This window comes from Ascaphus truei, chromosome 1 (assembly GCF_040206685.1).
Source record: "Ascaphus truei isolate aAscTru1 chromosome 1, aAscTru1.hap1, whole genome shotgun sequence".
NCBI classification, from domain to species: Eukaryota; Metazoa; Chordata; class Amphibia; order Anura; family Ascaphidae; genus Ascaphus; species Ascaphus truei.
The window spans coordinates 352,859,395-352,874,013 of record NC_134483.1 but is presented as its reverse complement, the minus strand read 5'-3'; the positions used below and the strand labels follow the sequence as shown (position 1 = coordinate 352,874,013).

The window sequence follows — 14,619 nt, the reverse complement described above, 5'->3', positions numbered from 1 at the left end:
CTTGAAGAAAGTATTATCACTATGAATAAGTGTTTATCGCTTTATATTTTTTTGCGCTGACCGCCACTTACCTTTTCTGTTTAGAAGATAACATACTGTATTATAATTAGCAGCACTGGTCACTAATGTACATCATGAGAGATATTTTCCTAATTATAAAAAGTAAAAAAAAAGGATAAAAGTTTAAAAATAATAAAAAATACAGCTTTCGTTAGAATCTCTACTGTCTCTTATGCTCATACATATATACGACTTCCAATTGTGTTTTTAGTGACAGTGCTCCCTCTACTGGTTTCACACATTTGTAATATGTACAGAATATAATTGTTAGTGAGATTTATGCTCCAAAATCTTTTGAATGTATTTTATTAATTTTATTGGGTGACATTTGTTGATAAGTACCAGTATTGTACAAAGCTATCAAAACAACAGTTAAAAAAAAAAAAATACTATTGTACAATATAAAGCAATTTTATAGATTGTAACAACTTCTCAAAAGAAAAATAGAATCACATTTAGAAATACAATTCATTTTGTTTTATTTCATACAGCGTTTCAATGTATACAATATTTAGACATTTTATTTTTTGGACATTCTGTAAATATAAAAGAAAATATAAAAAAAGTTATGAAAAATGTTCCATGAGAAATAGACATCACTAATTTAGAATTAGAATAGTTATTGGTAATTTCCGTTTGCTTGATGGTAAGCAATATTACATTGCGCTGGGATGATTGATAATGCTCACATAAACTTTTGCAATTTAGGACCTCAGAACATCAGGATGGTGCGGATGCTTAAAAAAGAAAAAAAAAACACATGAACATAAAGTGAAAATATATTCATTTTAGCATAGATCATTTGAGGTAAAAAAACATCATGGCCCACATTCACTAAATAGGATTTTTCCATAAGACACCTTCCAGCACAGAAAGACAACTTACAGCCTATACAAGTTTATGGGCTATAGAGGGTTTTCCAGCGCTGGAAGGTGTCTTATGGAATAGCTCCTCTCCGTATATATATGGACCTCTACATCTTGAATTGATGCAACAGATTGTTATAATCCCCTCTGATTCTCCCTCGAGTGAGGTCAGGGTCACTGTCAGGGGTCAGCAAAATGGAAATCAAAACAGACAAGGGTAATGCGTTACAGCCTAGACAACAGGAACTGCAAACGTTAGAACCTTGCTCCGCGACTCCCACTAGGAAGTGCAGCCTTATATAGCAGGCTTACCAGTAACCAAAATGGCCAAATTGAGCAGAAAAGGAAGGCGACCTGGAAAATCCAAACTGGCAGAAAAATCCGTCACGGATCGAGCAGAATCCTTACAATTTTTAGGAGCTGTATGCGATCAATCACGTAATTCACTGAAAGGGTCAGCCCGCCCCCTTCACAGGGCAACCGACTGATTTCCTGTGGCCCAGGACAAGAGTTTTGACTATGCCCCCCCATGTCTCTGGCCTTGCGAGCCCCTCCTTCACACCTCCTTGCTTGCCAGTTCCTCAATCACCCCCCCGTCTATGTATTTTTTTTCACTTTCACAAGCACCAAAGACTCTCTCAACTATCACTTAAACACCTCTCCTATCACTTAATCCCACTCCCTCAATCACCCCTCACACTCATTCCCCCTTCCCCCTCCAGCCACACACACTTTCCTCCCCCTTCCCCACAGAATTTCGTCCCACAATAATATTACCACCCCACCATACCCCCACCCCCTCCAACATCCAAAATGCAATAGCCCCCTTTCCAACAGCCAAAATTCAATACCCTCCACTCCCACACAATGCAATAACCTCCCCCTTCCACACAATGTAATAACCACACACTTCTTGCTGGTGGTCTGAGGCCTCTCCCATGCTGGGCCTGTCTTTCTTTCATACAAGGCTTGCCTTTCTCCCATGTCAGGCCTCTCTTTCGCTGGTGCATAACGGAAGCTGGTCCCGCCTGGAAGTAGAGTCCAGCTTCCGACGCGCACCGGCAAAAGAGAGGGTCCAGTGGCAATCAGAGGCCTGGCATGGGAGGAGAGACAGGCAGGCCCTCAGCAGCTCAGGAGAACCTTGGCGGCTGCGGAGGGGCCTGAAAGCGGAAACAACCTCTGCCATGCCCGGGATACTTGTCCCGGCTCTGCTCCCCTCCCCCCATGGGTGGCCCTACCCGTCCCTGTCATATCTCTCCAACAGCAAGAACAGAAACAGCATCACATTATTGCTCTAAAATGCGGTCACATGATGCACACATTCTGAAAGCTCCGTGGCCACAGAGGTGGCACGACCCCTTGGCACTGAAAGGGTTAACTGATAGTTAACTGAAAGATAGTTGGGACAGCAAAATGTTCTAACCTGGGAACAACTTGACTTTATAAAGATTTTGATTGAGTTCAGCAGGGAGCATGCACAATCATTATATCAGTATTCAGTATTTTTGACGTGTGAAAAAATTGTGATGGTATGAAACTTTTCCAGATATTGCCAACAGCAAATATCTTACTATTATAAAAACATCCCAGATGCAATAATTTGTAATACGGGAGGTATGGAGATGGGAGGGGGGAGGGGGATGGAGTGAAAGGGAGGGGGGAGGGGGATGGAGTGAAAGGGAGGGGAGAGAGAGGGACAGGGAGAGAGAGAGGTGGAAAGAGAGAGAGACAGGGGAATTGGGAGGGGGAATGGGGAGAGGGAAGGGGACAGATTCCATAGTGGGTACATAACAATTTAAATCAGATTTTAAAATGCTGTATTCAATGATGTTTAAAAAAAAACGCATCCATTGCCTAGGCTCTAGATGTAAAGTTAATATTTACTTAGTAAACACAACTGACTACAAATGTTACTTGTAATAGGATGAATGATTGGAATTAGTACGTCAAATTAAAGTCAAGCAATACAACCAGATCTGTTATTTTTATTGTTACAGTCTTCAGTAACATTACCCACCTCTTTCCAGAACGCAAAAGATCAAACCCTTCATTGATCTGAACAAAGGGCAGAGTGTGGCTCACTAACCCATCCAAATTAAATTTATTTTTCATGTAATCAGTAACTAGCCGCGGGACACTTTCTTTGCTCTTCCAGCCTGAAAAAATACAAATGTTGACCATAAATTGCTAGCATAAAAAACAGGAATGTGACAAAGTGCTCTGACCCCTGGTTACATTTATTTTTTATTTTTTAGCCAGTTTATTAACCTGTGGATTGTATTAGTTCATGAATCAGAAAGGTTTTTTATAAATATATAAGATAAATTTGTAGTGATAAAAGCTGGTATAGATGTAGCGACCATTATTTTACCTGTTAATACATTAGGAACAAGCCTGCCACCACTCACCACTTTGGGGTCCTGGACTCGAACCTGTTCTGGGCCATGGCACAGTGGTTGAGCAAGGGCATACTTTATAGCATAAAGGGGGTGTCGCTGAGCCGTTGTTTTAAGCAGGCGGAGAAGCCTTTGCTGGAGAAAGGGAGTCGGACCAGCCGACCAACCACGGAAGTGTGGGCTCAGACTTCTGGTATCGGTCATCCATGACCACTTCCTCCACAGGACCTGGGCCAGTAGTCCTGACTCTGGCTAGGAGATCATGGATATTTGGAAAGTGGATTATGGCTTTTACAAAAGGGACACTCGGAAACATGGCGTTATGAACCGTATGGGTACAATAAAGTTTATTGTATGTTTTAATGTAAAAGTTCTGATTACAATGAATAGAAATGGAACAAATATCGCTAAATCATTACAACTCTGCAAAATAAAAACTTAACATATAACAAGAGAAAGGGAAAAGGAAACAAGGAAAACTCTGTCTTTTTAAACTTATACCAAGTACAAGTCTTACTATTTCTGGTAGTGTAATTGCACTGGAAGTAGTAGGTTTTAGCTGGGAGATTACATTTTGTTTTTTCACCAAAATAAACCTCCTGATTGATTTCGTTGTTTTTTCTGAGATAATAGAACACATTTTCTATTGTGATTAGCATTTCTCTTTGAAATTGGAAATTGGAAAGCAATGACACAATAACCGACACTGTGTGGTTGATAATGATTAGTAGGGGCTCTGCGGCTTTTGCTCCTGGCTGGTGATGTGAAAGGAAAAAATATAAAGAAAGAAAAAGGCAAGATATATTGGCAGATTGCTACAGTCAACAAAGTAAACCCAATCTTGCAGACAGCAACTGATATATGGTAATAATCAGTTTGCTTGATGTACAGTACCATTTCATTGCTTCCTTTTTGCCGAGATGTAATTTTCAGGTAAAATTGATGGGATCACATGACTAGTCAAATGTGACATCCCAGGCCTTATATAAGGCTTGTTACATCTCATTTGACAGGAAAAAGACAAGTAAACATCTGGAAGATGAAAGAGAAAAGAAAAATAAAAGAACGAAGAAAAAAAAAAGAAGTGTTTTCTTTTTATGATTGGGCATGGGCCTTTTATTGGAATTGTCTGATGGTGCCATCCCGGCAGGCGTAAGTGAAACCTTTATTTATTTACTTATGGTGTTTATTGATTGATAATGATTACAAGGCTATTGTTTGATCACATTCTTATTTTATTGTAATCTATATTTTGTTAAATGTGTTTTTTTTAATGCTTTTCTATGGGTTATATCCCTGTGAGCCACGTTTGGCTAATAGAGCTATTGCCCATTGCTGTGGTGAGGAGAGGGATTGTTTAGTTTGGGATGGGGGTTGTTGCGCTTCTCAGGGGAGGTGGCAGGAGGGATTATCCCCTTGGTTACTTTAGCGATTAGTAAAGCATTGCATGGTGATGCTTTACTACCCACTAAGGGGACCAAGGGGGTAGGTACTGCAGTTTTGTTTATATTAACCCTTTTGTAGTCATTTATGGTCAGCTAATCATAGAAATCCATGAGTTGATCCGTGGACTATGGGGTTAATATGTAATGCAATTTATTTTTATTACTATTTTATAATCTATTTCAGGTTGTTTTAGCTTATCTTGCCTATGTATATAATGGCTAACATATTGGCCATTATGTACATAGGATAGGCGCTGAACTAGGAGATTTAATATATATATAATTGTAACACCTTTCCCCCCCCCCCCCCCCCCCGATCGCAGATAGGGACCATGTGGGGAGATCTACACTTATGTTACCTGGTGTGGTGCATTACCTGATAGGCTCACAGAAGACCTGAACCTCCGCCACTGGGAGCCTGGGGTTACCTGATTCGTCGTACACAGTGCCTCCACCTGTAAGGGTTCCCACCTGAGTGGGATGGTCCTCTTACAGGAACCACAATAATAAAACACGCACACAGTGTATGCTAATAACTGTTAACTATTGCTACTAATAATAACTCGGTACCCTGTACCACACAGAATGATGCGTATACACACGCACATGGACGTGCACCGGGTGCACACATCAACATAGGTATTCCCCAAAGTACCTTATGTCCAAACCCCACCCATGTGTGTTGGAGATATCGCTATCCCTAGACGTGTTGGTGCACTATTTATAGATACCTGCCCGGGGCTCCAGCCCGCGGGTACCACTATACAACTGGTATGGATCCGCCTTATCCGATGTGATGTCCTCCTACGCGTGGGGTGAATTCCGGCGTGGATAATATCACCACAGCTCCGCACCATCTGTACCTCGACGGGGATCTGTCGGCAACCGGCAGGCCACAGTCACTGCTTGGCGTGGCCTCCACGAAGATAGTCTCTATGTAACTGAGGGGTCTGAGCCCAAACTCAGGAATCAGGCTGCGCGACATTGAGGGTGTCCTAACTTAACCAAATAGCTAAAGGGGCAAATCTCCTTACGTAGGGCCTGTCCCTGAAGCAACCACAAACTGGGGGAATGGTAACTTATCTGGGGCCTCTGGGGGGTAACTAGGCCTAGTGCTAGGGGCTACTGCTCCCTGCACACACACCCTAACTCACCCAGCTCCCAGCTCCAACTGACACACTGCAAGCCCGCGAAATGTATCTAAATGCAACTGCCGAGAATCCTTGAGCCCTATTGGCTGTTCTGGGTCACTTGGGGCTTTCCTCCCTAGGCCTCATGGGAGTTGTAGTCCCGTGGAGGCTGTAGCTGCATTGGGGCCGCGTGCGTGCTCGTACTGCGCATGCGCGACTTCCTAATGGCCGCCGCAGCTCCCTAGTGTCTTCTGCCCATGTGCGAACACTGCGCATGCGCGCGCCTTTGTAATGGCGGCCCCCGCTAGCCGGGTGTGCCGCCGAGACTCCCAGGACTCGGAGCGCTCCCTGCTCCGGCCCCACCCTTTCAAGCAGCTGGCGAGTCCGTCGCTGCCTCCGGCGGCACCCGCGACCACGCTGCCCGCAAGGAAGGGGATCTCGGGAAGCTCAAGGGGATCGGGGCTACATAATTTTTTAATTTATTTTTTAATAGGGTTGAAGCTGGGAGTCTCTAGAGCTCCAGGGACCCCATGCTTCCCAGTATACACACCTCCGTAGGTAATGCCTGTATCTCTCTTCAGTTTAAATGTCCCGGTCACGGCTTCCCATTGGCCCACGTGACCGGCACTTTGAAACTGCAGAGAGATACCAGCATTCCTACAGATGTGCAGCTCAGGATGCATGGGAACCCATGGGATTCAGCTCCAGAGACCCCTTGCTTCAAATCTATTTTTTTTTTTAAGGATTTCGGGATCAGTCTCTAGCCGTAAGCTCTCAATACCGTTGCCGCGCTCTTTCTGTCATCAACTCACCTTGACTTGAATGGGAGTTAAAGCCGGAATGGGTATGAAATAACCTATACTGGCACTTGATGCATGTGCCCATACGTATATCTTAAAGAAATATAGTTCTTTGACTATCCATTTCATTTAATCCCCAATCTCTTATAATAACTTCACTGCGACTACAGAACAGCGGGAATTTTGGATACTCTGTCGCAGAATAGCCTTTTTAAAGAGCTTAACAGTCAAACAGACTGGTTTAAGGTATAGGTTAAACATTTGATAGTTGCTTGTTCCAAACTGTACCTCCAAATATGCTCCCTTTCCATGTACGCCCTGTAAATAGCATCAGAGGGCTAAAGGAGATTTGTGCTGCTGAGGGAGCCTCTCCAATGATTACGCTGGTTCCATATCCCAGGTGACAGGACTCCAGGGCAGCTTTCTAATGCAGGAGAAGACAGGGAGAGGCTCTGCAAAAACTTTATAAATGAACCTTACATCAGTCAACTGACTAATCTATATTTCTTTACAGTCAAATAAGCAAATATGTCAAAATAATCTATTAGGTGGAAATTATTTCAATACATTCATATTGTAGCACAGAGTGTGCTATTATTATGAATTCTCCACGCTACAGGTTTTCCAGATGTTGCTCTTTCCCAGGACAGACAGATACATATATACATATACATATATATACACACACACACACACACACACACATTCTATTCTGTTGGTGTAAATTATTAATACTTCAAAAAGAAATTTGCCCAAACCTAAAAGGAATTTAAATGAAATAAAATATGCTCAACACTAATCGATTAGGTCATATAGGCTAAATCTAAATTAAGACATTTACGGGTTAATGTTTGCATCTTATACATCTCTTGTCTACTTAATTTCTTATATCTGTCTCTACCCCTGGGGTCAACTAAAATCTGTTCTATACCTGTGACTGTGACGAATTTGGGGTCCCAATTGCATTTTTCACTAAAGGACTTCGAAAAACTGTTTTTGGTCACCTGTAATGATGTCACGTCTATGTTCTAAACAAAGTTCTTTCAACAATCTTGTGTTTGTACCAATGTACTGTACAGTATTGAAGACCAAGTTGCATTCTAATAAATATATTACACAGGAAGTGTAACAGTTCAAATAAGACTTCATAGGATGAACTGCTCTTGTAGCCGAACATCCTTTTTCTTTTATGCACGTATTTACATGTCCTACTGTAGATGCATTTTGTCCACGTTTATGAAAGCTCTTATTTGTATTTGGTCTGAATGAAGATTTAGCCAGTATGACCTAATCACTTGGCATTAAATCGGATTGTACTTCATTTTACATACCTTTCAGATTTGAGCAAATCTCTTTTTAAAGTATTACTAATGCTCACTTCCGACAGAATGGAATATAAAGTATGTGTTTGCATTTTAGGTTAAGCCAACCGTTTTGGCAATACAAAAATTAATTAAAGCAATGTATAGGAGATACTGGTTATCCTGATATTGTTATTCTTTTTTTTACTAATCTTTATAATTATGATTTATCAAAATGTATTATCTATAGCTAGCATTAGCATATGCTTATCTATTTGTTAGACTAGAAATGTTACTGTCAATTAATTTGAATATCGAAATGACAAATGTTTTTCAATGAAACGTGCATCCATTTTTAAGGTTACCTCTTTAATTAATATTTTAAGCAATATTTATTTATATTTATATCCTTTTTACACATACGCATTTTTTATATTGAGTTGCATATATATTTACAAAATATTTATTCTTGATATGCAGTAGAGGTTACTTTGGCAACCTAGTTTTGAAGGTGTAAATGAATATCCCTACTATGGAAGCACTATCCCTTAATGAAAAAAAATTGTCATTATTGAAACGCGTTGGGAGACTACGCATCATTTTTCCCATCCCCCTGAACGGATAGATTCTTGGGCCGTGACAACATGCCACTAGGACGAGAGTGCCAAGACACTGTTGTGGGGGCACGCAGGCTAGGGCTCACAGGTGGGAGAATAGTGACGCTGACACAGAAAAGTCTGCAACTATAGATGTTTTTGTATTTTACTCTTTATTAAAGCTTGTGTTATATACTACACTGTGGAGGTTTTTTTTATGATTTCCAATTGAGAGGGTGATCTCTACATAACAGAGCAACATAGAAGGAAGCAAGCTGTCTATTTAACTGCACTTCATTTGGAACTACGTTGGGGCGGTAGGACTTGGACCATTTGAATTAAGTGTAGGCCCTTTAAAGAGCCACACTTTAATTTTTTTTCAGACAATAATACTGTACACTTGCCATTTTTACCATCTGTATCTTTTTAGCACACTACTTTTCTATATGAAGTATTTTTTGTTAATCCCATTGGAGGTCCGGGTTTATGTATACGGGGGAGATTTTTTTTCCAGATCCATATAGGGTAACTGAGAAGCAGGAATAAAAGGGAAATCCGCACAATGGGTGTTATTAAATTATCATCACAAGGAAACTCCCATTGACTTGAATGGAAGGTTCTATACGATAGTGCCCTAATTGGCATCATCAGAGTTAATGACTAACCCCAATAAATGTCAATTGAAAGGCATGGAAATACAAATATATGACTAACAGGCAAGGTGCAAATGCTCATTTTGTCTTAAATGAATCATCTCTAAAAAAGAAATCTTTAACAAAAATAGAGATTTCCATGCAATGGCCTGTAACAGGGACGTATCCCTGTATAAATAAAGCAGCCTCAGAGCTCTGAGAATCCAACAGAGAGATAGTTAATTGCAGCCACTCAATTAACTAGTCTCCACCTGGACTAATGAGAGCTATGTAAAAAGCCTCAAGTGAGACACAGGAGAGAGATTCCTTAGCTCACATTTGGGCTGACAGAAGGAGAGCAGAGAAGCCTGCACACAGACACTGTCTTGAGCACAAAGGCTGTGCTGAGATTAAGACACCCAGAGACCTACTGTATATTTCCTGGACACAGAGGACCCAGGAATCTGCCAGAGACTGACATGGAGGGCCAGCTGCTAAGGTACTTCCTGAAACTTTGGGTTGATAGGCTGGTAATGGGAATATCCCTCCAGTCCTGCAGATAGTGTCTGGGGAAGTAAGTTAGCCCTTACAAAGGGATAGCGGTTTGTTATTTTGTTGTTTTTGTATGTTTTGCCTGGATAAAGGAAAAGGCTCAATAAAGCCAAGATATAATTTCACCCTAATCGGCCTCCATTATATGAACCTCTGCACACATCTCTTACATGGCCCACTATTTGCTTTCAAGAAAAATTTAATTTTTACCTTCGTTCTGTACTGTATTTTTTTCTGAGTAATAGAGAAAAACTGGTTTAGCTTGTTGACATTTTATACCACTATCGCTTGTACCACATGCTGCTAAATACATTATCAGCACTATATAAAAGAGTAAAATGAAATGAATAACTGCCAATTATGTACCATGGTATCAGTGTTTCCAATGCACTCAAAGGAATAGTGCACTCCACCATTTGTCATTTCAACGATGACCTCTTGGATTGGCTTGGTAAAGTCCTCTGGGTTGATGCATTCTGTGGCTCCAAACTGTTTTGCCTTTTCAAACTTGCTTTTGTTTATGTCAATCCCTATAATTCTTGAAGCTCCTGCTGATTTACAGCCTATTATGGTCGATAGGCCAATTCCACCCAAACCAAACACTGCACAAGTAGAACCAGGATCAACCTGCAACAAAAACATAAATTAATCTGATCATTTTTAAATGACAATGATTTGCATAAAACAGATTGTTTTATATATATATATATACAGGCATACCCCGGTTTAAGGACACTCACTTTAAGTACACTCGCGAGTAAGTACATATCGCCCAATAGGCAAACTGCATCTCACGCATGCGCCTGTCGTCACGTCCTGAACAGCAATACCAGCTCCCTACCTGTACCGAAGCTGAGCGCAAGCGGAGAGACTATAGAGCCTGTTACAAATGCGTTATTTACATCAGTTATGCACGTATTTGACGATTGCAGTAAAGTATATGCATCGATATGTGAGGAAAAGGGAGTGCTTCACTTTAAGTACATTTTCACTTTACATACATGCTTCGGTCCCATTGCGTACGCTAATGCGGGGTATGCCTGTATAGATGTAGTGGTATCGGTACCATGTTAGCCGAGCTATAATAATCAAAAATGAATAAAAAAAATGAATAGAGGCTACCGTATGGTATCATCTATTCATTTTATATATATATAGATATATATATATCTATATATATATATCTCAAAGAACTAGGCACACCCAAAATTTTATGAAAAATATGTCTTTTAATTAGCCCAGCGCTTCAGCTACCCTATGGAGCACTATCGCATATTTGCCTCCATCTGCAACATTGAAACCACTTCTTACTCCCAATCTTCTAGATCAGGGGTGCGCAAACTGGGGTGCACAAACTGGGGTACGCGGCGGTTGCAGAGGCCCTGCACTCTTCCCCAAAGCATTTGAATTAAATGCCGGGAAGCAAGCGAGGCCTCTGTAATGGACTAACATTGGCTTCGGGCGACGCGTCACCATGGCAACGAGACATCAAATGACGCTGTGGGGTCATGTGACATCACATGACCCAGCGGTGTCATTTGATGACAGTTCCTAGGTAAGGGGGAGGGGGGTGCGAGCACAGGGGCTGAGCAGGCAGGGGGCACAGCACAGAAAGTTTGTGCACCCATGTTCTAGATCATAGCTCATTCCACAACTCCTCCCATTTTTTTCATAAATATAGGTTTCTCATTAGAATCTCTCATTACAAGGGAACCATATAGTAGTGAGATTAAACCATTTAATCATTTTGGGTTCAAGCATAGGTATTCAAATAAGTGAGATCAAAGGTACAGTAGGAGCTATTAAACTGTTGAACCCTCTCAATTGAATGTATTGTAAAAAGTATTTGTTAGGCACACCAACCGCTCTTTACAATATTGTGAATATTTTCATTCTATTCCCTGACATAAGGTTATTGATCCTAAATACACATTTTGACCACCACTTCTGAAAGTCTTGAGGAGACAGAATCAAGAAAGAGTCTTGAAAGTCTGAATTTTCAAAGAAAGGTCTCATAGTGGAGTTTTTATTTGTGAGGTTATATTAGACTCCTATTGAATCTCAAGTTTATAATGAGTGCTGTTGTATGGATAATCTAGGTGACCGGGGAATAGCAGCATATCTAGGCTACCTTCAAAGTAGATGCCTCAATTCCTACCCATTTGTTGATGTTGATTTATTATGCCAGTATATTAATTGGCTTATGTGGGTTGCCCTATAATAAAAATAATAATAATTTGTTCTTGTATAGCACTGCTAGTTTTACATAGTGCTTAACAGAGACATTTTGCAGACACAGTCCCTGTCCCGTGGAGTTTACAATCTATGTTTTTGGTGCCTGAGGCACAGGGAGATAAAGTGACTTGCCCAAGGTCACAAGGAGCCGACACCGGGAATTGAACCAGGTTACCCTGCTTCAAACTCAGTGTCTTTTACTCACTCGGTACCATGTTAGCCGAGCTATAATAATCAAAAATGAATAAAAAAATGAATAGAGGCTACCGTATGGTATCATCTATTCATTTTATATATATATAGATATATATATATCTATATATATATCTCAAAGAACTAGGCACACCCAAAATTTTATGAAAAATATGTCTTTTAATTAGCCCAGCGCTTCAGCTACCCTATGGAGCACTATCGCATATTTGCCTCCATCTGCAACATTGAAACCACTTCTTACTCCCAATCTTCTAGATCAGGGGTGCGCAAACTGGGGTGCACAAACTGGGGTACGCGGCGGTTGCAGAGGCCCTGCACTCTTCCCCAAAGCATTTGAATTAAATGCCGGGAAGCAAGCGAGGCCTCTGTAATGGACTAACATTGGCTTCGGGCGACGCGTCACCATGGCAACGAGACATCAAATGACGCTGTGGGGTCATGTGACATCACATGACCCAGCGGTGTCATTTGATGACAGTTCCTAGGTAAGGGGGAGGGGGGTGCGAGCACAGGGGCTGAGCAGGCAGGGGGCACAGCACAGAAAGTTTGTGCACCCATGTTCTAGATCATAGCTCATTCCACAACTCCTCCCATTTTTTTCATAAATATAGGTTTCTCATTAGAATCTCTCATTACAAGGGAACCATATAGTAGTGAGATTAAACCATTTAATCATTTTGGGTTCAAGCATAGGTATTCAAATAAGTGAGATCAAAGGTACAGTAGGAGCTATTAAACTGTTGAACCCTCTCAATTGAATGTATTGTAAAAAGTATTTGTTAGGCACACCAACCGCTCTTTACAATATTGTGAATATTTTCATTCTATTCCCTGACATAAGGTTATTGATCCTAAATACACATTTTGACCACCACTTCTGAAAGTCTTGAGGAGACAGAATCAAGAAAGAGTCTTGAAAGTCTGAATTTTCAAAGAAAGGTCTCATAGTGGAGTTTTTATTTGTGAGGTTATATTAGACTCCTATTGAATCTCAAGTTTATAATGAGTGCTGTTGTATGGATAATCTAGGTGACCGGGGAATAGCAGCATATCTAGGCTACCTTCAAAGTAGATGCCTCAATTCCTACCCATTTGTTGATGTTGATTTATTATGCCAGTATATTAATTGGCTTATGTGGGTTGCCCTATAATAAAAATAATAATAATTTGTTCTTGTATAGCACTGCTAGTTTTACATAGTGCTTAACAGAGACATTTTGCAGACACAGTCCCTGTCCCGTGGAGTTTACAATCTATGTTTTTGGTGCCTGAGGCACAGGGAGATAAAGTGACTTGCCCAAGGTCACAAGGAGCCGACACCGGGAATTGAACCAGGTTACCCTGCTTCAAACTCAGTGTCTTTTACTCACTGAGACACTCCTTCACCCATAGTACATTATGTTAACCTGTGGTAAAGCTAGTACTCCATTATTTGTGATTTTATGTTATTAATAGCTACTAATTCTAGGTTCTTGTTATTCCAAATAAATGTTAATATACTTTTTTTGTAATTGTCATAGGTACCGGAATAAGGAGGGTATGAAAGCAATACAGAATACAGTAAAATATCCTTGGTCGAAGATTACTTTGTACAGTTTGAATTAACTATATGGATCTAGGAAAATAATAACTGGACCACTATTCTATAACGTTTTAAAATTGATGCAAAAAATGGAAAGTTTCATAAGAACAAGTGTGGAAAATTCCCAGGTATTTAATAGGTTGGTTCTTCGACTAAACGTTGAAATTGAGGGAAATATATGTACCTTGTTCTTTGGGGATGTTAATGTTTAATGCCTCAGATTTATCGTTATTTATCCTATACCTGATCATTCCTGGAAAGAATCCAGCTCTTAATTTAGATTTGTCAATTATGATATCACAATAGTCTTGTGATAGATAATAAAATACAGTGACAGTGACAGCTTCATGGCAGTGCCTTTGGTGCGACTGTATCTGGCTCTGCACTTACAGAGGCCCTGTGCTCTTCCCCAGCCCCTTATTACTTCAGTAATCACAGTTCAATATTGTGGTAGTTAAATTAAACAGTAAAGAAGAAGGGCACAACAGTTTTCTGAAAGAAAAATGTATTTAAAAAAAAAAAAAAATGAAATGAAATTAGCCTTTTTCAAGGATAAGAAAGGATATCAAATTAACCATCACTACATTTAAACTGTAATTGCTGGAGATCGCAGAGCCTCTGTAAGTGCTGGCATTTCCTCCAGCTACCGTGAGACGACGCGTCCCCATGACAACGGGACCTCACATGATGCCCCATTACCATGATAAAGCGAGGGCAGGCAAAATGTTATGTGACACTGCGTCGTCAAGGCGACGCTTTGGAGCAGGAGGAGATGCAAAGTCCGGAGGAGGTAAGAGGCCCCAGCATACTC

At 40.7% G+C, this 14,619-nt stretch overlaps 1 protein-coding gene across 2 annotated transcripts in view; it reads right to left on the bottom strand.

Annotated features, from left to right (window-relative positions):
• Positions 1–523: 523 nt before the first annotated feature.
• Positions 524–14,619, bottom strand: part of LOC142499661 (alcohol dehydrogenase 1-like) — a 38,801-nt gene continuing 24,705 nt past the window's right edge. Inside the window, exons 6-9 of one of the 2 annotated variants that reach the window (XM_075609362.1) lie at positions 10,145–10,405; positions 6,986–7,121; positions 2,944–3,082; positions 524–797 (exon numbers count right to left, since the gene is read on the bottom strand). In XM_075609362.1, coding sequence (XP_075465477.1) covers positions 773–797; positions 2,944–3,082; positions 6,986–7,121; positions 10,145–10,405 — 561 coding nt within the window. In that variant the 3' untranslated portion in view covers positions 524–772. The remainder of the gene's footprint in view (positions 798–2,943; positions 3,083–6,985; positions 7,122–10,144; positions 10,406–14,619) is intronic. The other variant, XM_075609352.1, reaches the window with a different exon arrangement.